General features: G+C 42.1%; 1 protein-coding gene across 2 annotated transcripts in view; it reads right to left on the bottom strand.

Moving 5' to 3' along the window:
* TRPC6 (transient receptor potential cation channel subfamily C member 6) overlaps nt 1-27,236 on the bottom strand; it is a 191,461-nt gene that overhangs the window by 17,865 nt on the left and 146,360 nt on the right. Inside the window, exons 6-9 of one of the 2 annotated variants that reach the window (XM_090030204.1) lie at nt 25,267-25,500; nt 15,532-15,796; nt 13,041-13,236; nt 6,323-6,526 (exon numbers count right to left, since the gene is read on the bottom strand). In XM_090030204.1, coding sequence (XP_089886330.1) covers nt 6,323-6,526; nt 13,041-13,236; nt 15,532-15,796; nt 25,267-25,500 — 899 coding nt within the window. The remainder of the gene's footprint in view (nt 1-6,322; nt 6,527-13,040; nt 13,237-15,531; nt 15,797-25,266; nt 25,501-27,236) is intronic. The other variant, XM_090030210.1, reaches the window with a different exon arrangement.

Below are 27,236 nucleotides of genomic sequence, written 5' to 3'. Positions count from 1 at the left end.
TAGAAAAGCCTGTCTCTCACTCCATTCTCTTAAAAAAAATTAGGTGACTGGTGTCAATCCCTACACGGTCAGATGGGTCGCCAATTGGCTGCAGGGCCATACCCAGACAGTGGTGGTGGATGGGTCTTTTTCGACCTGGAAGAATGAGGGCAGTGGGGTTCCGCAGGGCTCGGTCCTCAGGCCTGCACTGTTCGACATCTTCATCAGTGACTCGGACGAGGGGGTGAATAGCATCTTGTTTAAATATGCAAATGACACTAAGATGTGGGGGGAGGTGGGCATGCTAGAAGGGAGAGACAAGCTGCAATCAGATCTGAACAGGTTACAGAGGTGGGTGGATGAGAATAGGATGGGTTTCAACACTGACAAGTGCAAGTTGATGCACCTGGGGAGAGAGAACCAGAAGCATACCTACAGACTGGGGAATTCCCCTCTCACCAGCACAGAAGCAGAAAAGGATCTTGGAGTCATTATTGACTCCAAGATGAACATGGGCCAACAGTGTGAGGATGCAGTCACAAAGGCCAATTGCACTCTGTCATGCATCCACAGATGCATCACGAGCAGGCCCAAGGAGGTGATCCTCCCCCTCTATGAGACCTTGGTCAGGCCGCAGTTGGAGTACTGCGTCCAGTTCTGGGTGCTGCACTTCAGGAGCATGGAGAGGGTCCAGAGGAGGGCATGATCAGGGGGCAGCAGGGCAGGTCCTACGAGGAGAGGCTGCGGGACCTGAACCTGTTCAGCCTCCACAAGAGGAGCCTGAGAGGGGATCTAGTGGCCGTCTATAAACTGGGCAAGGGGACCAGCAGGCAATGGGAGAGTCCCTGTTCCCCTGAGCGCTACCAGGAGTAACAATGAACAACGGCCATAAGCTGACAGAAAGCAGATTCAGGCTGGATATCAGAAGGCACTACTTCACAGTCAGGGCGGCTAGGATCTGGAACCAATTTCCAAGGGAAGTGGTCCTCACTCCTACCCTGGGGGTCTTTAAGAGGAGGCTAGATAGACAACTTGCCAGGGTCGTCTGACCCCAGCATCCTTTCCTGCCTGTGGCAGGGGGTTGGACTTGATGATCTGCTCAGGTCCCTTCCAACCCTACTAACTATGAAACTATGAAATTTGAACCACGAAGGGGTCTGGGACAGAAGTTTCATAAACCAGTTTGACCCAAATCATATAAGTCTGATACAGTGGATTCCAATTTATAGAATTGCTGGTTAATAGAAGTAGCCTCTTATTTGAATCGATGTGGGAAAACCAAAACCATTTGTATATTATTACATGTAAAAATCACTCATATTAGAATTACAATTTTTGGGTTTTGGAATCATTTTACTGGAGAAAGCCAGGGATTTTGCAGTTTTGTGAGGAGCCCTCTGCAGAGTGGCAAAATTCCAGGCTGCAGGGGGCTGGGAGGGAGCGGGAGGAGGATGGTCAGGTAAGGGGCACCATGTGCACATGGGCCCAGGCAGCATGGAGGGGTGTGTGTGTGTGAATTGAGCCCCTGTAGGGAGAGAGAACTGGCAGGGCTGGGGCCCCAGTGGGGAGTGGGATGAGGCCATGGGCAGCTCGTACAGAATTTGGGGGACAGCACCTGGGCTCCCTCGCAATGTGCCCCCTGCATACACAGTGGCTATGAGGGGTGCAACCCCATGCTGCTGCCCTTACTGTCTGTGCCTGCCTTCCCCACCCCGTGCACAGATCTAGGCAGCATAGGTTCTCCTCTGCCCCTCCAGGAGCGCACACATCAGGGAACTGATACTACCTCCTGCACCTGAGTCCGCAGTAGGCAGCAGCAGGTGGGGAGCCAGACTCTTCTCTACTGCAGTAGAGATGAGGCTTGGATGTTTCCCAAGCACACCCATCCCATCTATTCCCACATACATGCTCCAAACCCAGAAACACCACTCGGGGAGCGTGCTCAATGGCCATTATCAAGCATGCCAGAAGCAGCAGTTTGGACAGCAGCATCAGAGGAATACCACCAAGTGGGTGCTGGGGCATATTTCTGGAGAAAGCTAGTGGGAATGGATGAGCAAGGCTTGCTGTGAAACATCCTAACTAAGGCAAACTGCCAAGCTGGCACAGAGGGAAGGTTGCATTTTCAACTCCCAACAGTTAGGGAAGCAAGAGATGTGGATTCAAATCCCTTTGTGGTCTAATGGTTTGGGTCCCTCTGGGGGTTTAGGCATCTCCCCATCACCAAACTGGATTGTAGTTGGCAGCTCAGGCAGGATTTAGGCAGGACTTGGGTGATCATACTGTATGGCATCTGTGTATACCAAGTTTAGGTAGCAAGATAACTTGCAATCTGAAGTGGAGGCACTACCAAAGCCTAGAAGCTGCCTCTGTTTTGTGGCTTGTGGAGCTGAGACGAGCTGGATTAATCAATGAAACACAGGCACATTAATTCATTAAGTCTCATTTACATATGTCAAACCAAATTAGACCTGACCCATGTCCTTAAAAATGTCAGAGCTAGTAGATCTCAGATCTCATCCATTCACATAAATGTTTCATTCCTAGAATGGAGAAAACCAATTTTTATAACTTGTTTTTGAGCTTTCAATGAGCTATTCATTGAACCCAACTGATTAAATGAACTGAAGGGAAGAAAATATTCTCTCTGCATCTGCAGAAAAGACTACAATCAATCAAAAGCTGGTTTAGCATGTCATCCAACTCTGCTTCTGAATGTTTAGCTAATGACTTCCACCAGTACAGCACTCAGGCTTTCTTTAAAACTGCAGGAACAAAAATGTACAGTGCTTATTATTACTATTTTTATTAAATTTAAACATTTTTAGTAGATTATAATAAATATAGGCCTTCATATAGGTTGTCAATTTCAAATTTATTTTGATAGGATTATTTTTTAAAGAAAACCGTACTTGATTTAAATAAAAAGATCATATAAAGAAGCATGTAATAAAAAATGTGTTTAATCCAATCTGCTTCCATTTATCTTTAGTGAAATTTGCATAATCCCAATTATGAGTGGTGAAAATGAATGGCATTTTGTACTACCTTTTCTCTTTATTGGCATTTTAAGTATTTGCAAACAAAGGTAAATGTGTTGCAATATAATCACAATGGACTTTTTAGCAAAAGTAGGAAGGTAAATCAAATAATATAAAAATATGTTATTTTGTTACATCCAAACTATCTATAAGAAAGATGGAAAAGGGGTATACACTGTTACACAATGTATAACCACATGGTGGCACTGAATGCTAAAATTTCATTTCTATTTAAGTCATAAGATTTCAGACATTCTCACTAAGCTTTTTGCTTTTGGCATTTTTGTTCCTGAAAATGCCTCAAAGTAAACTAAATTTGCTAAACTAAAGTAAGGAAAAACCTAATCCTAAACCTAGGAGTCTATCACCAGCATATTTTTAGTCAGTCCCTAAGAACTTGGGGAAAACCATAGATTCCCAACACCGACGTATCTGACAGAAATTCCCATGTTTAAGTGCAGCAATGCACTTAGACACACAGTACTTTTACACACAAACTTACATATTTTGCCAAAAAATTATAAACCATACAGTACTGCATAAGTAAGTCATACTATGTCTCGCTTATCTGAATGAAAATGCACCTGTACAAGCAATGAGGTGAACGCTGGATAATAAAAGAAGTCTAGTGTCTTAAAGCTCTGATTCTAAAAAGTATTTCTTTATGCTAACTCTCATCATCATGTGTTATTGTTTTGCATCTTTTAAAAATTAATCCTGGCTTTTTAAAGTAAAAGGCCAGGTCTACTATGCTTGTCGTTAATATCATACAGCCAAATTTTCAAAAGCGGCTGCTGATTGTTCCTGTCTTAGTTTCTTGCTGATGAACCTGACAAGTTGAATGTGATTATCAGAACTGGTGAGACTTCAGCTTGAGTTGTGGGGTGCCCAGAAGATCTGAAAATAAACCCCAAGTTGACTAGCTTGGGCACTTAAAATTTAGAGGGCATTTTTGAAAATGTTGGCCATAGTGCATAATATTGGTGGAGTAAAAATGATGCATGATGATATTTTACGTTGTTTGAATCTAGAAAAAATCTTCTGATTATTATATAAATGTATCTTATTTAATTTCTCATTTAAAATAGCCACCAGCTGCTTTGTATTTCTTTTTAGAATGCCCATATTCAAGACCAACAACTTGCTGACACTCCTGTCTCAATTTTTAGTTCAGGAAAATGAATGTTTCATGGTCCCTGACCTGAGTTTGTCAAGGACTTGAGCTCTAAATTTATTTTATTTACTTCTCTCTCTTTCAGTTGTTTAGTCATTAAGCCTGTGTAAAACACCACTCCAGGTTGGAATGGTAGCCCTACAGGAAGTTATAGAGAATGAAACGATATCCTAAAACAGAACCAGTCCCAAGCCTTTTTGTTGAACATGAGTGAGGAAACTAGCTTAAGTAGCACTTGAGGCATTTTTCAGGCAAATGTTTGGAATGTCTGACTTGGTTTCCTGCCTCTGGAAAACTAAGCAAGTTCACCACTAGTCACAGACTTCCTTCTTTTTCTACAGCTTTTCTCTGTTTTACTGTTACTGGTGTGACTTTCTGTACTGAGCACATTAGATCTATTTGTGGAATAACACATTACCTTGTATCTGATCCTGCACAGCCATATACAGTTCAGTTGGTCAACTAGGATTACTCGCAAGAGTACAGACAGATCAATAAGTAAAGGATTGCAAGGTGAACCCCTTTTATAATGGCAAGTAACAGGGACTCTGACTGACAATGACATGCTGAGGAGGACATTAAAATAGTGAAATTCATAGCAACTCTAAATGGGAGATGGGATTAATTATTATACAGACTAGAAAGAAAAAAACCCCCAATCTTTGGGCCGGGGGGGAATGGGGGAAGATGCTGTTCTTGTTTTTTAGGTCTTTTTTATTTAGGATTGAGGCAGGCTGGACTCTAAAGTGTATAGATCTCCCAAATCAAAACTATAACCAATTTCAGACTCAGCGGAGAAAAACATAAATAGCCAGCAAATGGGAGCTCAGAAGACTTTATGACTTTTCAGTAAAAGAAATGCATTTTATTTAGATTCAAAGTTTTATAGCTGCTTTGGCTGCAGAGGAAATCTTTATTTAGCATCTGATCATCTATAATCATTCTCTAGCTTACGGAAAACTGAATTTGACAAGTATTTAAATACTAATTCAGGGATGGAAAAAGCCCTGAGAGATGGGCCTTACATCCCCATAGCTGATGCTTTTCTAAGCTATCCATAAATCTTAACAAAAGCTAAGCTGTCCTTCTAGGGCTTTGTCTATGATAAATTGAGGAAATAATGGTGGTTTGCACCTTTCTAAAAACAACTAGGTTTGAACATAGTTAAGGGTAATGGTGAAAACTCAGTTTGGGGCCTATACAGAATGAATGAATATGGAAGTTTTCAAGAGTACTGTAGTAAATACAGAGCACCTGTCTTATTGAAATCCATCCAAAAAATTCAAAGCTTTGGCTTTACTGTCTCTCAGCCCATTTTGACTGTATTTACATCTTTTTGCCTTTCAGTTTGACACCCTTCTCACCCAAGAAAGCTGTAAAAGCAGTTTGCATCTGGGCAACTTGCAACTTGTGGAAACTTTGGAAATAGTGAGGTCATTATAAACAAAAGCAAACTGCAGTGGCACTGATCATGGGTGGGAAATGAAAATATTTCATAAGTAAAATAAGGTCAACTTTGTATAAGGATAGTATAACTGCTAGATCTTCAGAATACACAGCTAAAAATCAATTAAGAGGGAAACCACAAAACACTGATTTTCTTGATATTTGCAACATCCAAGTTAGATTTATAATCTGTGTAATTGGTCAGAGGCAGGTTACAATGCAACTTAATAATGCTGCTCGTATAGTTCTTTTCTTCTCTCCTAGGATTACAACCAGATTTTCCTTGTTAATCTCTAATGGAAAATCTTATCTTTTTAATACAAGTAAGAAGACAAAAAGAACAGGGACACAGAAAACACTTGGAGGGAAGAGGAGAGATGGTTATTATGTAATGGTGTGTGGAACTAGTAGAGACAAATCTCAAAGGAGTGACCAGAACAAAGCTCTAACTGCCATCGCAGAGGACTATGCTGTCCTTCTCTCTTCTTTTCAGTAATTCTGCGAACTCTGGTGTGCTCCGAACTGTGCACACTTAAAAATTCTTTTTTACTTCGGTAGTACAGGTATTGATTAGGTGGCCTAATTTTGAGGGAGGCTAAGAACATACAATTTCAACTCAAGTCAATGACAGGGTAAAATTATTTACACTTAAAAGTAATATAAAATGTATATTTAAAATTACCGTATTCATTTCTGCATCTTCCTGAAAGCCTTTCTGATGGCATAGGAACAGTTTTGATATCCATTTTTTAATTTTGAGTAAGAGATAAAGCAAAGATTTTGGACTTGGCACAAGGTTGAACGGTACTGGAAGAGTTCTCCCCTCCTCAAAGTAAGAAAACCAAAGCTTAGCCCTAGCAAATTTCCATTCCACATCAGCATCATCCTGCAAGACAGAAATATTACTCTCAAAACCCTGTTAACAACATCTTGATTATTATAATTATTTTAGCCAATGTCAAATAAAATGAAGCACAAGCAGATTAATTATTAGCTATGAAAAAATGAACAATAATGAACAAGTCCTATATTAATTTGATTATTAAAGTAACAGGATGAGATGGTATATTTCATCTGGCCATTGGCCACCTCAGAGAGACGCAATAGTTTGTAAAGCAGCATCTCAAAGGAAGTCCTATAATTTGGAATCAAACTGATTTAGCATAGAACCAACTTTAATTCTAAGCTCAAAGTGATGTTAAATATATACCTAAATGCTTGTTTGACATGGACTTAGGTACATTTTTGCAACTGGTTATGTGTTTTGCTGAAAAACTAAAAAAATGAAATTGACAATAATTACAAAATGAAAAGAGGATACATTAAAAACTCCATATCTCGCTTCTGTGACAACTGATTGCTCCAATTACCCTTGTTGTGAAGGATATATAGCATTAGAATATTAAAAGTTGACTATTAATTGGGTCATTGAAACAACGCAAACAAAATTTTTCCTCTGTCTGCTAATACTATATTATACTAGTTATGTTATTATACAGGACTATTATTCTTGATGGTCCACATATGTGGTGATGACCTCCCTCACTTTTCAATTTCCTTTCAAATTAATTGGGGCTTTCTGTAGAAAGAACTAAAGCCATTAGGACTTTGTTTAACATGACTACAGCTGGAAAATTATTATGTTCCTGAATTATACAACCTCATATGATTTTGGTTTACTCCCTAGTGTTTTATTGAATGTGGGTGTGAGGGTGTGATTCTGCTGTAAATTCCATTTCTATCATGAAATATTAATTAAACTGTGGTCTTGATCACTTACAGTAATTAAAGACCACATGAGCCTTACTTCTAAGGCTTAAGAAGTCTATGGGCCAACAAGAGGCAAAGCACTGCTCGACCTGGTACTGGCCACAGGGGATGACCTAATCGGCAACCTAGTGATGGATGGGAAGCTGGGTGACAGCGACCACGAGCTGATCACCTTCACCATCCACCGTAAAGCTGGCAAGTCAGTCAGCAACACAGAAGTCCTTGACTTCAGAAAAGCTGACTTTGACAAGCTCAGGAGGCTCATCAGTCAGGCCCTAAGGGAACATGACCCCAGGGAGAAGGGCGTTCGAGAAGAGTGGTTGCTTCTCAAGGAAGTGACCCTCAATGCACAAGCTAAGTCTATTCCATCTCGGAGGAAAGGCAGCAAGAGGGCACAGCAGCCCCCATGGCTCTCCAGGGACCTAGCGGACCTCCTGCAGCTAAAAAGGAAAGCCTACAAAGGATGGAGGACGGGATTCACCCCCAAGGAGGATTATTCTGCACTGGTCTGGTCCTGCAGGGAGCAAACTAGGAAAGCCAAGGCTGCAATTGAACTCCAACTAGCTTTGAGCATCAAGGACAACAAAAAGTCCTTTTTCAGATATGTGGGGAGCTGGAGGAAAAGCAAGGGCAACGCTGGACCCCTGCTGAACCAGATGGGGCAATTGACAACTGATGCCCAGGAAAAAAGCCAGCCTATTAAATAGGTACTTTGCGTCAGTCTTTCATCAGTCACACGGGACGCCCATGCCTGCTATGGGACAGGGAGGTCCAGGTGAGGGAGACCCCCTGCCCTCTATAAATGCTGACCTCGTAAAGGAACACCTTGAGAAGCTGGATACTTTCAAGTCTGCCAGCCCTGACAATCTGCACCCCAGGGTACTCAAGGAGCTGGCGAGCATCATAGCCCAGGCCCTGGCATGGATCTTTAAAAACTCCTGGTATTCTGGTGTAGTGCCTGAAGACTGGAAGAAGGCCAATGTGGTGCCTATCTTCAAGAAAGGGAGGAAAGTGGATCCGGCTAATTATAGGCCCATTAGCTTGACTTCTATCCTGGGAAAGATCTTAGAAAAGTTTATTAAAGAGGCCATCCTTAATGGACTGGCCAACGCCAACATCCTAAGGGATAGCCAGCACGGGTTTGTTGTGAGTAGGTCTTGCTTGACTAATCTCATTTCCTTCTACGACCAGGTGACCTATCACCTGGACAAGGGAGATGAAATTGATGTCACATATTTTGACTTCAAAAAAGCCTTCGATATGGTATCCCATGATCACCTCTTGGCGAAACTGGCCAATTGTGGCCTTCGGTCCAGCACAATCCGCTGGCTGGGAAATTTGGCTCCGTGGTCAGATCCAGAGGGTTGTAACTGATGGCAGTCACTCATCATGGTGTCCTGTGACCAGTGGGGTCCCCCAAAGCTCTGTTCTTGGACCCATATTGTTCAACATCTGCATTAATGATGTGGACATTGGAGTCAGGAGTGGACTGGCCAAGTTCGCCGATGACACCAAACTTTGGGGCAAAGCATCCACACCTGAAGACAGGCAGGTGATCCAGGCTAACCTGGACAGGCTCAGCAAATGGGTGGACGAGAACCTGATGGTGTTTAACACCAAAAAATGCAAGCTTCTCCACCTTGGGAAGAAAAACCTGCAGCATCCTTATAGGCTTGGCAGTGCTACGCTGGCTAGCACTACGGAATAAAGAGACTTGGGGGTCGTCATTGACCACAAGATGAACATAAGCCTGCAATGCCATGCTGCGGCTACTAAAGCAACCAAAACGCTGGCTTGCATCCATAGATGCTTCTCAAGCAAATCCCAGGACATCATTCTCCCCTTGTACTCAGCCTTGGTGAGGCCGCAGCTGGAGTACTGCAGCCAGTTTTGGGCTCCACAATTCAAAAAGGATGTGGAGAAGCTTGAGAGAGTCCAGAGAAGAGCCATGCACATGATCAGAAGTCAGGAAAACAGACCTTACGACGACAGGCTGAGAGCCATGGGACTCTTTAGCCTAGAAAAGCGCAGGCTCAGGGGTGATGTGATGGCCACCTACAAGTTTATCAGAGGTGACCACCAGAATCTGGGGGAACGTTTGTTCACCAGAGCACCCCAAGGGAGGTCAAACAGTCATAAACTACTGCGAGACCATTTCAGGCTGGACATGAGGAAGAATTTCTTTACTGTCCAAGCCCCCAAGGTCTGGAATAGTCCGCCATTGGAGGTGGTTCAAGCACCTACACTGAACACCTTCAAGAGCAAATTGGATGCTTATCTTGCTGGGATCCTATGACCTCAGCTGACTTCCTGCCCTTTGAGCTGGGGGCTGGACTCGATGATCTTCTGAGGTCCCTTCCAGTCCTAATGTCTATGAAATCTATGAAAGAAAATGTACTAATCACATTTTCTGACTAACTTCCAATTGGACACTATCTTTTCTTACTTTCTATCCAACAAACAGCTGTTCATTGGCAGATGCCCCACGTTTCTATTCATTTCTCACCAGAGGTGTCTAGAAGTTTAATTATTCCAGCTACAGTTAGGGAGTAGAATGTCATTAGCCCCTCCCAAGTGCTTTTAGTATGGCCCATATAGCAAGACGCATGCTCTTGACCATGAATTTCCTCAGAATGGAAACTTTCAATTGACTTTAATTATATTAAACTTCAGAAAACTGATGTACGCATACAAAACTGCCATTCTCCCAAGACTGTAAGTTTTTATTACAGTGTGAAAAATACACATGTTCCTTAATGATTTCAAGAAATGAAGACCAAGTGGTCAGAAATTTTTTAAAAATCGAAGTCTAGAATATGTTTCAGGGACTGTAACAATGCTTGAAATAACAATTTTAATTTCTTTTTTAAAGATATCTGTAATAATACTCAATGTAGTCAATAAAACACTAATTATATAATTGTATTTCAAAATATCCAGGATGTCTGAGAAGTTAAGAAATAGATTCCTAAACCAATAGAATATTAGATTATATTAGAATAGACTAGATTAGAATATGTCCTAAGCATGTATGTCTGTATAAGATTTAGGAAAATATATTTGCACTTTTCATCACTATGCTGCAGGAGTGGGAATTTGATTGTCTATCTACCTTCTCTCAGTAGCAAGGCAGCAGTTTTCAACACACTCCAAAAATAATAGGTGATTGTCATCAAATTGTGGAGCCGGAGACAGACCCACTTCTGAATCCACTACCTGGCACACTGGGCCAGCAAAGAGAGAGCCTCGTTCCCTCTGCTTTCGTTCCAGAAACATCCTATAAGCTAGTCATGGAGAAAATATGGCTGCTTTGCAATAACTAGAGATTCTCTTCCTGAAAATGATTAAATCAGCTTCTTGGAAATTTGGGGCCACTGGAGCTACATACAGCAGACAGACCAAACTCCATGAATGGATCTGACATAAATAAGCAGAAGTCTAGGCACAATGCTCTATGATGTTGTATCAGTATTAAAAATGGGAGCGTCTCTTTTCTTTCCTCTGATAACTTTGCAAAAGATACAAGATGGGCTAAGGTAGAGTAGAATTCAGATACTGTTCAGGATTTGCTTCTAACCACCATGTGACATTGACAGTCTGCAAAGCATACAAAACCACGGTAGGACTCCAGCTGTTAGCTTTAGCTTTTATTTTAACACTCTGATCAGCTGTGCTTGACCACTGATGCACTCAAGGAGAATGGAGAAGCCCCCTTCAAAGTAAAAGTTGAAGTAAACAGGTTCACAGATCATCCAAATTTGGCAGCCCACTGCAAATTAAGTGTGTTTTGAACCACCTAGATACAGATGACCCAAGTTCTACTGCATTATACTTTGTGCACCGTTTGCTATGGAATTATCTATAACAGGTTTTTATGGACGTAATTATTTTATAGCCTGGTAATCTTTAAAATAGCTTACCTACACTCCTGTGGGACATGGAGGTTATAATTTTAAACCTGGAGAATCAAGGCATAAAAAAAATAGTTCCCATATCCACAAAGGGTTATAGATATGCTAATGCTGGTTGTCACTATGTCTATCTTTTAGGAGATTGGGTCAAGAATGAATATACAACTCTGATGTAGGTGTCTGAATTCCCTATATTTTGTGAAGAAATGTAAAAGATATAATTTAAATATATTTAAGATTTTTGGCCATAGGTTTTGGGGAAGTTCTTTCTTGCAGGGGAGGGGCAGATTCTTTGACTGTGGAACTTCACTGTTGCATACAAATTATAGTGTGGGTGAGGGTGAAGATGAGCATGCTTGCAATCACATTATGTATAGTTTCATAGTGCTTAGGATCAGAAGGGACCTAAACAGATCATCAGGTCTGACCTCCTGCCCCAGGCAGGAACGAGTGTGGGGTCATAACACCCCAGCCAAATATCTGTCCAGCCTCCTCTTGAAGATCACCAAGGTAGGAGAGAGCACCACCTCCCTTGGGAGTCCATTCCAGAGCCTGGCAGCCCTAACTGTAAAGTAATGTCTCCTGATGTCCAGCCTGAACCTTCTCTCTAACAATTTGTGGCCATTAATCCTAGTAACCTCTGGTGGTGCCTGGGGGAACAGAGCCTCACCCACTTCCCGCTAGTCCCCCCTGGTGAGTTTGTAAATATAATTTTATAACATGTACGACCTTACCAAAAAGAGACACATTTATTAAGTTGACAGAAAAGAAGGATGGTTCAGTAGGTAAGATGCTGGTCTAGGATTTCTCATACTGAAGTTCAAGTTCCTGCTGCACCACAGAGGAAGTTGCTTAGGGTCATAAGCAATTAGGTGCCAGTAGAAGTCAGGTGACCAAGTTTAAGTGAGCAGAGAACAAAACCTCCAAAACTCCCTTCTTAGATGCTTAAGTAGCCAAACATTTTCATCAGTAGAGTTATTTCATCTACTGTGCATGCTGGGATGTGCTACCACAGCACCCATTTCACACCTGAACTACATACCAGCACATTTAGTCTATGGGAACTGGTTTTACTTATTTATTTATATATAAATAAAAACTAGTCCTCACATCCACAACCCCCCCACAGTGTGTGTGTATGTGTGTGTGTATGTGTGTGATATATATAGGCTTTTATAATATAATATATTATATAGGGGGGGTGTACACACCCTACATTTTATATGTTTTTATAAGTATAAACACATAATCACATTCATACATTTGTATAACTATGTATGTGTTTATAATTAAAAATGTGTCTATATATATATAAACATATAAAATGCACATATTTTTAATTAGTTGAGCACTATATTCATTCTACATTTTTATTAAAGATATGACCCAGTGTTACTGTCTCATATTAAAAGGGATCCTTTTTACCTTTTGTAAAAATGTGTAATATGTATAAATAAATAAAATAAATATACACACATGCACACACCCACACCCCTACATTTTATATGTTGATAAAGGGATATAAACATATAAAATGTAGGGGGGTGTGCATACACACACACACACACACATATATATATTTACATGTATATATTTAGTTACATGACAGCAAGAAATAGCTTACTATACTGTTTTACTAGAAAAGAGGAAAAGGACAGAAAAGATATTGATCAATAGTTATATATCCATACAAATAGATAACAATTAAAAAAAAATTACCTCAATTTCCTGAAAAGAGCTGTTGATCATAGCAATGAGCATGTTCAACAGAACAATGACCATGGTAACATTATAGACTCCATAAAGAACATAACCAATATTCTCTATAAATTTGTGGTTATAATTGATGATAACTGATTTCACTTCAGAAAGTCCAAATATAGCCCAGAACAATGTCTTAAAACTTTCTTCAACTCTGAAAGAAAAATATGAACATGAGCATATGCTATTGTAAGAGTTATAACATTTTAATTTAACAAATAACTAATTTTACATGCTGTATCAGTTTCTCCTAAACCAGACTGAAGAATTGTGAACTCATTAATTTAGAATGCATAGTACACATCATTTAATAAACACTGTCACTAGAGGCTACTTCATAACAACAGATTTTATATTTTAATACAAGAAATATAAGAAAGGCCAACTAGTGTAGTTAATGGTACCAGTAAATCTTTATAAATTCTGATTACTTGCACTAAATTATGACATACATACACATGTATGTGTAAATAAATAGAAAATTACAAACAAAGGATGCTTTAAATATTTTAAAGAATAACAAAATATTAAACGCCAGATATGAATTATTTTACTATCAATATGAACATGATCCTAAAAAGAACTGGAGTCCATGGAAACTAGAATTGCAGAGCACCACAAATGAGGCACTCAGGAACCTGCAGATTTGGTTTAGAGTCCTGATAAAACAGCTAAGGGTTGCTGACTCTCAGACAGAATGATAGGAATTCAACGGGCCTCTGTGTAAGAGTATCTGTCCAAACATTTTGAGCTAGTTCTCAGTCTAGAGACCAAGGTTCATATATTATTCCTTTTTTAAGATATCTAAGTGACACTTATATTCTAATTAACACTTTTAGGTTTTTACACCATTCAAAATGATCCTATTCCACCCTGTGTATCAACTATAAAACTGCTAACATGCCCAGATTCTTCAGTCAACTACCTGAGGGTCATAGGAGCACAGGAAAATATAGCTGCTGAAGACAGGATCATCTCTGACTAAACCATCTCAGCCAAGTGTCTGCCTAATCTGCTTTTGAAATTTCCCAAGAATAATGGACAGTCCAAAACTTCAATTTTTCCAAGCTTCTCTTTCTTCAAGTCCATAATTCAATTCTATTCTTGGAAGCACATAAACAACATCTAAATTCCCAGATTTAGAAAGCCATATGGAAATGTCTGTTTACCATTGATGTTGTGCTCCATATGTTTTGTCCCATAGACTGGGCAAACCAGTTTAGGCGCTTAGGTAACTGAAGCAGGAAGAGGGAAACTTGACCCACCTTATCCAGAAAGGATGGAAAAGTACTTTAACTATGAGGCTATGGACAAGACATAGCTAAAGGCATTTTTTCCAGTACTGTATCTATCTGATGTAAAAAAGAGCATTGGGGGCCGAACCCACGGCTCTCTTTTCACTGTTCTGCAGAGTCAGACTCTCTTGCTTGTAGTTCTTGCAACATAGCTCTTTTATTCCTTTCCACCCAGTGGGCTAGCTTCAAGGGAAAGGAAGAGCACATATATGACATTTTCTAGGATAGGAGACAGGAGATTCAAGCCCGCTCTGGGTGACCACTGTCTAGAACCCAGATCTCTCAATTTCTGATTGAGCACTTTGGGTAATAAGGCAGGCATCTCATTACTGTAATGAATCTTTAATTTACAGTCTGAAGTTAATGCTTCCTTTTAAATAATTTATTAATATAAATAATACAGTCTGAAATATAATGTCTCCCTTTTAAATAATTTGGATCCTGACATTAGGGGCATATAATATTGACCATTGAGGGAACAGGAGAGGTATGATTGTCCCCCTGGGTAGAACAATATCTCTCACTGAGATCATATGAGGCTCTGTACATTGCCAGAATGGGAGAGTTGTACATCCCCCTTGGTGGAATAGGATCATTCTCCTCAGTCAAGATGCACATTTTTTGAACTAGTGGTAGCAATGACTTCAACATCTTAAAGGCAGACTAGGATCTTGGTTTAAGTTTGTATCTTTAGTCAAAACATTGCTATTTCTACAAAATCTATTATACACAGATCCAGCTATGTGATATATTTCTACTAACTTCTACCTGCTTGAAGGCATATTTTCTGTTGCTTTGATGAATTCCAGTTCCCAGTGGCCCAGATGTAGCAATATTCAAAGACGCAAATTTTGCTTTCAATACATGAAGAGCAAAGAAGTATGCTGCTAAGAGAACCTTTTGATTTACAGATGTGAATTCACAAATGTAAATATATTTTCATCATATTCACTCTAAGAACTATCTTTTTTTTGTGGTTTATTAGGTGACATGGCCTCCAGACCACAAAGCTACCTTTTACTCCAAGAGCAAAATATTTTGTAAAAAGAGTCAAGTCTTAGACTATGCATTATAATTTAATAACTCCCTATAAGCAACTGTCCTTCCATATGAAAACCAGTATTTTTTAGGATTTAAAAAGGAGTAATACTTACGTTGTGAATGCTTCATTTTGTTTTGCCCCCCGATAGTAGGAATAGAGATTAAACATTCCTATCATGAAGGCCACAAACACCATGATAAATATCACCATGAACTTGAAGATGTCTTTCACGGTTCTGCCAAGTGATATCTGCAGTGGTCCAAAGCTTTCATTGGCTGGTAGAATGTAGGCTATTCTGGAGAAACTTAAAACTACAGCAATTGCGTACAGGCCTTCAGATATGATTTGAGGATCAGATGGATCCCAATTTATTCTGGCTGGAAATAGAAGATGAGAGTTTCTGGTAACTGTTTTGAAGTATACTTTAGTTTATATAGACAGTTGTCCTTTTTTGTTAAACAAGAAAGAGTTGGACAAATCTTCAGCCAGTATAAATTGGCATTGAAGTCTATGGATCTATGACAATTTAAACCAGTGACAATGTAAACCAGTTGAGAATCTCTCTCTCTTTTTAATTTTATTACACTTTGCATGACATCTTGTGTTAAGCTATTTAAATAAATATAGGTCAATTTTCATATTTGGTTCTTAAATTAGAATACCAAATTCAGCAGCCATGCACCTCAAGTGCATCTAAGATACCTATTGCCTTCTATAGGAAATTATTCATCCTGATTATTTTCAATACCTATTGAGGATTTTCAGTACTCAGTTCCTTTGTAACATGGTTCCAAACAAGTCAACTGGAGTTCTCAGACCACTGTGATTTTTAACAGTTCTCAGAAAGCTTCTTACACACTTGTTGCAATCAAATCAGGCTACAGAAAGAAAGAGAGCTCTCTCAGATCTAACATGGAAATGGGATAGTTACCTAAACTTATAAACTAGGGCTGGGCACATTATTTTCTATGAATAGCATTCAGCTAAATATTTTAAAGTTTTTATTTTGATATTTATCAAAAGAAACCCTGAGTTTCTGGGCTAGATTCAGGCTGAGGATTTAAAGTGCCCCAGTGGTATTCCCCTTTTTACCCAGTAGTCTGTAGATTACAGCCCCATCCTAGTATGTGGGAGACCAGATTTAAATCTCTTTACCTGATTCAGACCAAGTTTTCAAACAGGTCTTTCAGGAGAAGTCCCTAACCACTAAGCTCTAGGCTACTCTGTGTGGGTCTCTCTTTCTCATTCCCTCTCCAGATGAGGCTGCTGCACTTTTGTAAAACAAATACTATAATATTCACCTGCCAGAATGAGGCAGTTTGAATGATGCTACAGCTTGGCAGCAAAAGCATAGACTGAGGAGGATGGACTCCAGTCAATACTAAAAGTACTTTGTATAATAGGCCTGTGCAAAATTGCAATGGATGTTTTGCTTCAAAAGTGTTCTGATGCATTTGGAGCTCAAAACACCAAAACTGAAACAAAATGCAAGGCTTCAAAACAAAACAAGGGCACTTGAAACGTTTCGAAAATTTCAAAGAGTTTTGAGTTTAGAAGCCGGGCTTGCAGGGAAATACAAACTAAGGAGAGGGAGGGGGAAGAGCAGGGAAGGATTGCTCTAATACTGACTGTGTAGCTGGCCAGTGACTTTGATCCTTCCCTGAGGTCCCTTCCAATCCCAGTGCTCTGGGGGAAGGACAGAGAAGGAGCATAGAAGCATTGTTTGAAATGAGCTTTGTCACCTGTGCCTTTGTCAGCTTACTGAGCTGTGTCCTCCAGTGGCATCAAGAAGGCTCTCACTTTTTACTTGCTAGTCTGTTCCTAGCAAGTGGGATCCAATCCATTCCAAAATACCCTTTCCTTTTAATTCCTCCTTTTATTTTTGTTATTCTCTGTAATTCTTTCTCCGCATAAAAGAAATCTGTGTTTTCACTGACCGTCATCATTGATTGTGCAGGAAAGCACAACACATATTACAGAACATATATTTTATATTACATAAATACATACTTTTCATTACAGAACTACACACAGATTTTCCAGCACACCAAACATGCAGTGTGCTGGAAAAGCAGGTGGCTGCTCCTCTGGCTGGGGTGTAAGAGGGGGTGGGGGCGATCTCTAAGTCCCACACCCTCTCCAAAAAAAAATTAGACGCAGCCTCTTTCCAACAACTAGCTGCCATGCTGCTTCTGCTGCTAGTGACACCAAAGAGATGGGAGCAGTAGCTGCATCCCCTCCTATATCACCTGCAATAATAACCTTGAGCACCATCATCATGACAACAAGCTGCAGCAGCATGACAGTCTCCTCCACCCCATTTTCAATTCCCAGCCTGAGCATTCCAGTGCCAGAAGACCTAGGGCTGGGAATTCTTGGGAAGGAGGGGGAAACATCTGAGTTTGTACTCACACCCCTCAAGTTTCCCCTAGAGCCAGGTCTCCTTCCCTGGATGGCACTTTGGAGGAGGTTGAGGTAAACGTTGTGGAGGCAAGTGGCTCAGCTAAGTGTGCTCCTCCTGTTGCTGTGCCTCTGCCTGCTGAGGAGGGGGAAAAGGCAGCATCTGCACATGCATCCACACCCCAGAAGCAAGGAGGTAGTGTGGTCTGGGATCGTTTTGAGCTGGCAGATGATCCCACATATGGTACCTGCCTGCACTGCTGGGCCAAAATCAGCTGAGGCAAGGCAGTGAAACAAATGAGTACCACAGGGATGCTGACGCATCTCCACAGGCACCACCCCCTTGTCCTTGCTCCTCCTCAGCCTGGTACCAGTGGGAGCATGCCCCCAAAAAAGTCCCCCTCACTCAAAAGCCCCCACCCCCCCGAAGCAGAGGCAGGCCACCATGAAACTGTGGGGGAAAGGCAGGCACACAGGGGGTGTGTTCCCAAAGCAAGCAAGGTCACTCAGAGCACTGGGGAGATGCTTGCTGTGGAAGGCCAGCCCTTCTCCTTTGTTGAGCGGACAGGGTTCAGGTGCCTCATGGCGCTCATGGCCCCATCATACAAAGTGCCTGCATGCACCACCTTCAGCGGGATGGTGGTGCCCTCCCTGTATGAGGCATGCAGGGAGTACTTGAGGGAGAAGTGGCACAAGACAGGTCTGCAGGTGGCCTTACACTTCATGTCAGATATCTGGAGCAGTTTGGTTGGAGATCATGCATACCTCTGCCTCTGGTGTGACCAGTCAGGCTGTCGGTGGGCTCTCCTTCAAGCTGAGGTGATGGATGAGTCCCACATGGCAACAGAGATCATGGAGGCCATGAACAGCATGGTGCAGGGGTGGCTTGTTGGGCAAGGCGAGCTCACCCGTGAGTTCATGGTCACTGACAATGGAGCCAATATGGTCAAGGCCATCCGTGATGCCAACTTCATTGGCATCCACTGTGTGGCACACAAGCTGCACTTCATAGTGAGGGATGCCTTGGAGGGGGACAGGGCTGCTGGTGCCATCGCAACTAGCCACCTGATTTTGAAATGCAGGAAGATGGCGGGTCACTTCCACTGCAGCATCAAGGGGAGCAAGATGCTGCAGGAAAAACAGGCAGAGCTGAGCATCCCACAGCACAAAATCATGCAGGATGTGGAGACTCAGTGGAACTCCACATACCTGATGCTCAAAAGGCTGATCAAGCAGCAGAAGGCCATCCATGAAATGGCCTTGCATGGGGAGGTTGGGAACAAAGCTCAGTGGGATACCATCTCCCAGATCTTGGTGGTCCTCCATTCCTTCCTGAACTGCGACAAACTGCTGTCACCAGAGGTGCAGGCACTGGTGAAGTGGCTGAAGGAGGGCATCAATAAATGGTTAGATACATTGTGGTTCAGTACAGTTCATGTACTGGCAGCTATGTGCAACCCAAGGGTGAAGGGGAGCATATGCAGCAGCAAAACCCTGGATCACTGGATGGAGGTCTTGGTGAACAGAATCCAGGGGGCAGAAGGGCACAGCTAGGGAGATGTGGAAGAGGGTTATCCACAATCCCGTGCCAACACACCATCCACCAGCCAGTCTCCTCTTCCACCACAGGTGCTGCCTATGTGGGCCAAGGGCATAGCCTTCATGGTGGGGTCCAGAGGCACCAGATCCACTATCAGGCTGGTATCACTAAGGCCTTGGTGGCTGCCTATCTCAGTGAGGATATGGAGCCACTTCTGTGTAACCCCCTGGCCTACTGGGCAAGCCACAGTCAGATGTGGCAGGATCTGACCACGGTTGCCCAGGAACACCTGTCCACCAACCAGTGTTCCAAGCAAGTGGGTGTTCAGCATTGCTGGAGATGTTGTGACATCCCACCGCACCGCTTTGGATCCCAGTTTGCTGGAGCACCTGGTGTTCTTTAAAGTGAACCTCCCGCTGCTGGGGTTTCCCAAACTCCACTTGCAGATAGAGTGAGTGACACGCTCCTCACTCCATCCACACCTAGTTCCTTTTGGTCTCTGAGCCATTTAATGCCCTGCTTTCAGAGCTGGAGGTGGCACTCACTGCATCACCAGCCAGCAGGGGAAAAACATATCCCTGCTGAGCTCCCGTGCCAGGATGAACTTGGAGGTATGGGATGGGGCTACAGGGAAGGAAGAGACCCCAGGTACTGGGCATGACCTAAAACTGCACCCTGCCAGGGTTGGGAAGCCCGGTGGGACTGTCAAGGGTGCAGCAACCCCCAGGAAATGCCAGGGCCGAGGACCTGCCTGGTGAAAGGCAGGTAGGAGGTGCCTTATAACCTCCAGCCACCACATGCATATTCAGTCCTGGCTGGGGAAAGCCCAGACCCCTACGATATTTGAGAGGCCCAAGTCTTGCTGGGTGCAGTGGGGTTGTGAGGCTCCAGGTGAGCTCAGCTTAGCTGCCTGGGATGCCATCTGCGAGGCATGGGACACAGTGTAGGGAAGGTTTGGAGCTGTGGAATCATGCATGAGTCAAGGTTCTTTGGGTCAATCCGATATCTCTTAGTAAACCAACTGAACAGTTGGAGAAATATATCTTAGCAAGCTTTCAGGTTGAAAAACCTTCATTGGGCTGAGGAAGCACCTGCAGTTTGTGTGTCTTCTACTTGGGTGGAAGGAATACTGAAGAAGCCAGAGGCTGGCATGCAATGCAGGCAAGATAGCTAGTCAGTGAAAATAGAAATGGAGGCATTAGGGAGTGAGGATAGGCTGGGGTTGGGAGGGAAGGGGGATGTTGCAGAACAGGTAAACATGGAAGGGTACTTGGGGAGTCAGATGTCTGGCAGGTTGTAGTGTGTCCTAATTCCAATGTCTATATTGAGTCCATGAGTTTCTGTATCCAGGAGGTTGATGAAGTGAAGCTCATAGGCTCATCTGTGAAAAGTGGTTTGCATATTCCCTTTGGGGATTAGGCCTGAGAGTTTGGAGACAGGTACTTTGGTGTTCTTGTTTTTGATAGATTTTTGATGTGCACTCATTCTGGTGTGCAGTTGTTGCTTGGTGTCTCCTACCGAATGCCCTGATGGAGATGTGTATTGTGAAGATATCTCCATACTGGAGATACTGTTGGCAGGTTTTGCATGTCTTGTCATGGCCTGGTTTTGATCAGTTTGGTGTGCTTTGGGCTGTAGGAAGTTGGCTTCTGGTCATGAGGTTAGTAAGGTTCAGTGCTTGTTTGAATTTACAAACCACTTTTCACAGATGAGAGTATGAACTGCACTTCATCAACCTCCTAGGTACAGAAACTCATGAACTCAATATAGACATTGGAATTATGACACACTACAACCTGCTGGACATCTGACTCCCCAGGTACCTCGCCACTTTTACCTGCTACATCCTCTTTCCCCTCTATCCTAGCCTGCCTCTCACCCCGATGCCGCCGTTTCCATTTTCACTGACTGGCTTTCTTGCTTGCATTGCATGCCAGCCTCTGGCTTCTTTAATATTCCTTCCATCCAGGAAGAGCACACACACAAACTCCAGGTGCTTCCTCAGCCTGCTGAAGGGTTTTCAACCTGAAAGCTTGCTAAGATACATCTCTCCAACTATTCAGTTGGTTCACTAAGAGATATCAGGTTGACCCAAATAACCTTTTCTGCCATGTCCATAGACCAATATGGCTATAACCTACACCCCTAGCATCTGTCCCCGGTCAGCTAACAAGAAGGAGGCAGAGCCCTGGGCACATCTAAGCCCCAGGACTGGGGCTGGCATAGAGAGTTCTCTGGCAGGTGCTGGAGAAGAAGCTCCTGAGGGAAAGGAAAGACAGGCCCTGTGACAGTGTGGCTGCCTGAGATGCTGCTGGTGTTACTGTGCTGCTTACCTGTTGTTATTTAAAGTGGTGGACTGCACTGAGGCTGTAGGGGACCTCATTGGGGCACACTACCATGTCATGTAGAGGCCCCAGCACCAGTGAGGGCGCAATGAGAGGGGCATAGAGAGCCCAGCAACAACAGAAGGTAGAGTGAGACCGAGACCTCATTACAGGGACAAGATTGATATACTATCTGCGAGGCATGGGGCATGGTAAGGGATGGTTGGAGCCACGCATCTAGCTTATAGGTTTTAGGGTATCCCCTTGCGGCACCTACCTAAAATGGGCCCCAGCAAGGGGTCCAAGAACTACAGGGTTTAGTGGGGTCCATTAGGACCATGATTGAGTTGAAGTTTGAGGGCAGCCTCCCTATTACCTTTTCCAACAAGATGTGGCAGCAGGCGAGAAGAGAAGGTGCCCACAGGGTGAAGTTGGCACAGTCACAGGGCCCTAGGGGTATCACAGCCATCCCTAAGGACCCTACTCTGTGACAAAGTGCAGTTTCCCAGAAACCCCACCTATCTCTTTGAAAGGTGGCAGGCTTCATGGCTTCAGCAGGGGCTACCACACCTACTTTTTTCATCCCTCTGTTCCTTCACACACATGCATGTCACAAGTTTGGCTCTGAACAGTCTGAGGGGAGGTTTCCCAGAAACCCATGAACTTATCTCCTTGACAGGTGGCAGGTTTCATGGCCTCAGAAGAGGTTACCTCCTAGCTGTTTTCATATGAATCAGGCAAGAAATGACAACGTTAAAGACATTTTCATGATTCCCCATTATAGCCCATGGGTGAGATGCATCGAAACAGCATCAAAACCATGAAACAGTTTTGGGGAAATTAAATGGAACAGTGCATCAAAACAGCAAAATGAAACACTGTCCCTTAGAAACAGTGAATCTGAAATCAAAATGAAATGTTGCCGTTTTGCACAGCCCTACTGTATAAAGTAAAACCATTTCAACAGGAGAGATGTAGAGTAATATGCTTTACAATATGTTGCAATCTAGGTAGTGGGAGAATGTAGATTAAATGGGGGCACCCAATCCAAAAAACAATTATTTGCACAGCCATAGAATAAAGCCATGCCTAATGCTATTGAATAATAGAACTTCAACATGTCCTTATACACAACAGAAAAAATAATGTTCCTGCCCCAGTACTTTGCCACAGAACCAGCATTCAAAAACAACAGATAAATGAATTATTCGGTGAGCTTAGACATGGTGCCAGATTTAATTAGTTGATGTACATGTCCTGATAGATAAGCCCCTTGTTAGATACAGTTCATTTCTCATAATTACCTGGTTGATCACCAGATTTTCAAGTTCTCCATTGTAAATCCCACTATGTGCTGAATTCAAAGAAACAAAGAGCCAGACCTAAAGAAAAGCTCAAAGGTTTCCAAATACAGTATCACCTTTAGGCCCCTGCAAGACATGCAGGTAAAGGCATGATGGGATCTGATGTAGGATCCACACAATCATGCTTCCTGCCATACCACATGTGCATGGCAGGGGGCATGATTGTGAGATTGAGCATCAGATCCCATCACACTTTATTGCTGGTGCGGGAGGAGTGCAGGATCATGATCCTGGGCTCCCTTGCACTGGTATGTAGGAAGCTCCCACAGCTGAGAGCCTCCTCAGCTGGGCTGGCTCACACATTCAATTAATGGCATGATAGAAACCAGCCAGCAAGTTATTACACATTTTTTGTGGAATAACATTCATTCCTTGCTTTATAATGCCATTAATTGCTTTAACGTGTGGCAGGGTCACAATTGAAGACATGATTAACATGGTTAATAAAGTCTTAAGTGTAATGAGTATAATGGGCCTAAATTACCCAATCCTCAGAATGGAATCTAGAGCCAAGAGTTGGGCGTAAGGGCCTCCTATACCGTGCAAAGTATGTCTACTTTATGTATGTTTACACTGACATTTCAGAGCAGTTTTAAGAACCCAGATCTCCCCTCCACCAGCTGAAACCCACAGGAATCTTGAATCCTTGAAGCACTGGGACAAAACGTCATCACAAAGGGTGGGGGTGGGAGCATCCACATGTGCATGTTAATTCAATGCAATAAACTCCAGTGCTTATCACAGTCTAGCTAGGGACAGACATTTAAAAAGCCTGAGCCTGAACTGATTCAACCTTTGCAGGTTAGTCTAACCAGGCTAGGTTAAACTGGTTTGTAACTGTACAGACATCCCCTCTGGATTGAAAAAATGGTGGCACATGCCTGCAGTAGCTCAGCCTAGAAGCCAGGGAGTGCTAGAGCAGCCCTCCCTTCCTTTCCACAGTGCCCCAGCAGGATGCCCTGATTAGGGAGGGGTTCCCCCCATCCCTTACACTCATACTTGAGCGGCCCAGCGGGGAGTTGATAACACAGTGTTTATCACCCCTGACTCAGCCTATTAACAGCCTCTCCATTAGTTCAACTCTTCTTAAACATGTTTTTCAAGGAAGAAGGGACATTACCAAGCTACATGTTGATTAGTTCTAAAAAGCCCTAAGCTGACACTGTCCTGTCTGCTCCTGTCCTGTCCCCCACAGCACAGACCATAGTGAGCATGTGATATGCTAGCAAATGCTGAGAGGGGTCTGTGTAAGGCAGAGGGGATGGAGAAATCCCTGCTTGAGCAGGCAGTGGGAGGAGGGGAGAAGCAGGAGGAAGCCAGACAGACTCTGCTGTGGCTGCCCTCTCTGCTGGAGCTGCAGCCAGGGAGCAGAGGGGCGGGGCCAGCCCAGCTCTCTGGAGCAGAGAGCCCAGCCCAGAGAGCATGCCAGGATGCTGGGGGACTCCGATTAATTTAAACCAGGAAGGGGTCTGGGACAGACATTTCATAAACCGGTTTGACCCAAATCAGTTAAGTCTGACACTACATTCAACCAGGTTTATCTTAAACTGGTTTCAGCCATTTTCAAACTGGTTTATGTGCATTAAACATCTGTTTTCTTACAGGCTTAAACCAGTTTCTGATCACTTAAACCAATTTGTGTGTAATGTCTGTCCCTAGTCCCTGAGAGACTGAGTAACCAAAACCAAAAGATTCATGTGGTCAGAATGACAGCGAGAAAATGGAAACATGATTTTGTGGCCCAGTGAGAGAAAAACATGGGTTCTGGGCTCTGCCTTCAGGAATGTTTGTGCATTTTATATTGTACACTCCATAGCTAAAAAATGAACCGTCTCAGGAGGGTGCCTCTCCTTAGGTTTTTATATGGTAGTTGGAATACTCATGGGAAGAAGAGATACAAAAAAGAGTCCCTCCAGGGCAAAGGGAGCCCAGAATCCAGATTTTTCACTTCCTGGGCTCATGCTCAAACCACTAAACTACTGTGCCAAACATAAGCAGATTAGCTATAAGAAATGGATTTGAGGTGCTGCTATAAACAAACATAATATAATGCCTATGAAAGAAGGCACAGTGTAATGATGAGTGTAAATATATGACTGAGGAAAAAACTAGTCCAGTCTGATGGAGAGTCTGTAAACAAAGAATTAGAAACCTATTAATATAGACAGAAATATTTCTGGCCCTAAAATTAAATCTTAAATTGTGTACATTCAACTCACCCAAAGTGTAGTATTTTATGCTAGGATCCAATGTTGCAGTTGCCAAATCCTTCACATTCACATTTGCATCAAAACGGCTCTGGGCTCTGGAAGCATGCCAAAATGCCATAAACCTTGCAATGAATGAAGCTGTAAAAATGGCTAACATACCAAAGTCAAGCATATTCCATAACTCGAACAGGTATTCCTTGGGTCCTTGAGACCAGATTTCTTTACATTCAGACCATATCATGCCTGTGTATGACAGAACAGAGCAAACGCTGTATTAAATCATTAGCTCTGTGCTGAGCCCCTTCAATATTTTATTATGAACATGATGTGCCTCTTAGCAGCAGTTGCGTTGTAAAGCATTTTGGCTTATATATTCTGAATCCCTTTTTGATGTGAAAATCTTACATTCATACAGACAGTGCAGGATAATTAATTATGTCTTCCCCACTACAACACATAAAGCTTAATTCTTCTCACATTCTACCTTTATGCTGATACATCTTCACTTCAGCTGTTTAATTTTCAACAGTTAAGTGAATGCAAAATCAGTCATGCAATCCTTTTACATTTATTTATTCTCTATCCTTAGAGATCCCATTTTACCTATACAGTATATCTAACTGAAAACCCCATACAGCTGATTTAAGAAAAACTTTACTTTAATTTTGACTTGGATTATGCATTCTAGTAACTCAAAGACTTCACAGAAAGTAATGAACATATTAACTATGTGTGATGCCCAACTCAGACCTAATGGGAAGAACTGAACTACTGTAATCACAATAGAGCTGCTTCGAGCAAGATTTTTAGAGGTACGTCAAAACCAATCTGAGTTAGGGAACTAAATACCTCCTAATATCTTGCCCATTTAGACTGGGACAAAACCTTGCTTACCTTACTTAAATGAGTTCCCTAGTGAATTCAATGGAAAAAAAACCCTCCTTACCACATGATATTTACTATTGTACAAAGTGCTAGCACAAGATCTGTGCTCAAATTGTCATACTTTAGTCCCACATATTTTAAAAGCATAACTGGCACTTAAGGGATACAAATTTTGGTTTATCTTAGTTACCAATCAAAGTTCTTTAAAACAATAATGTATATAAAAATGTCACTGTTCTGGCATATTAGCAGAAACTACATATGCTCAAGCTTGCATTTGTGAACAATGCAAACTTAAGAAAAATTTTAGAAATCCTTTCATTTATCTGGGCTCAGTTTAGTCCATGGTATTTCTCAGTCACATAGTCTTCGTATTTTTTAGAACTTTTGACCCTTGATTTACACTCATTAACTAATTGCAAAGTTCCCTTCTCTGATGTAACATGTTACTACCTTATAGTGAATTCACTGATATTTAAAATTGTAATTAGTGTCAGCTTCTCATTGTTCTCCCCAGTATAAATAAAAATCTTCTGTCAGAAGCAAGATCAGTAATAAACAAACAAATATATTTGCTGGTCACTATAAAAGAAGCCAGAAGACCTACATGAAATTGGTACAGTGGCATGAAAAGTTAAATTAATGTATTTGTGGTTCTCTCCATTCCACTGCCTGAAAGATATTTTTTGTTGGGTAAAATAAAATGGAAGGTGTGCTGATTTCTATATCAAGAATAGTGTACACTTATTTCACCAAAATCTCTTTTTTCAAGCCATTTGAAAAGGTAAATAAAAATGATTAATAAAAGCATGTCATGGGAGAATGACTTTGTTTTTCAGATGTGACAAATCTGTTTTACATGCTAGAAGATGATCTACTAGAAGAATAAATGCTATCTAGCTTTCAGGAAAGTCCAGGAGCAAGCATTTGATAGGAGATGAGAAACATATGTTTAGCTAAAGCTAAAACTATAAAATAAGGTTCTAGAGTTCTAAAGAAATAAGTCAAAAATGCATGTTGGAATAATTTCCTAGTGTTTTCATTAGAGTCATCTAATTTATATACATGTAAATTAGATAACACTAGTAAAATAC

Source organism: Crocodylus siamensis, chromosome 1 (assembly GCF_052110815.1).
Source record: "Crocodylus siamensis isolate JL-2025a chromosome 1, ASM5211081v1, whole genome shotgun sequence".
Taxonomy (NCBI): domain Eukaryota; kingdom Metazoa; phylum Chordata; order Crocodylia; family Crocodylidae; genus Crocodylus; species Crocodylus siamensis.
The sequence above is the reverse complement of the archived record's forward strand: the minus strand, read 5'-3'. Positions and strand labels throughout refer to the sequence as shown.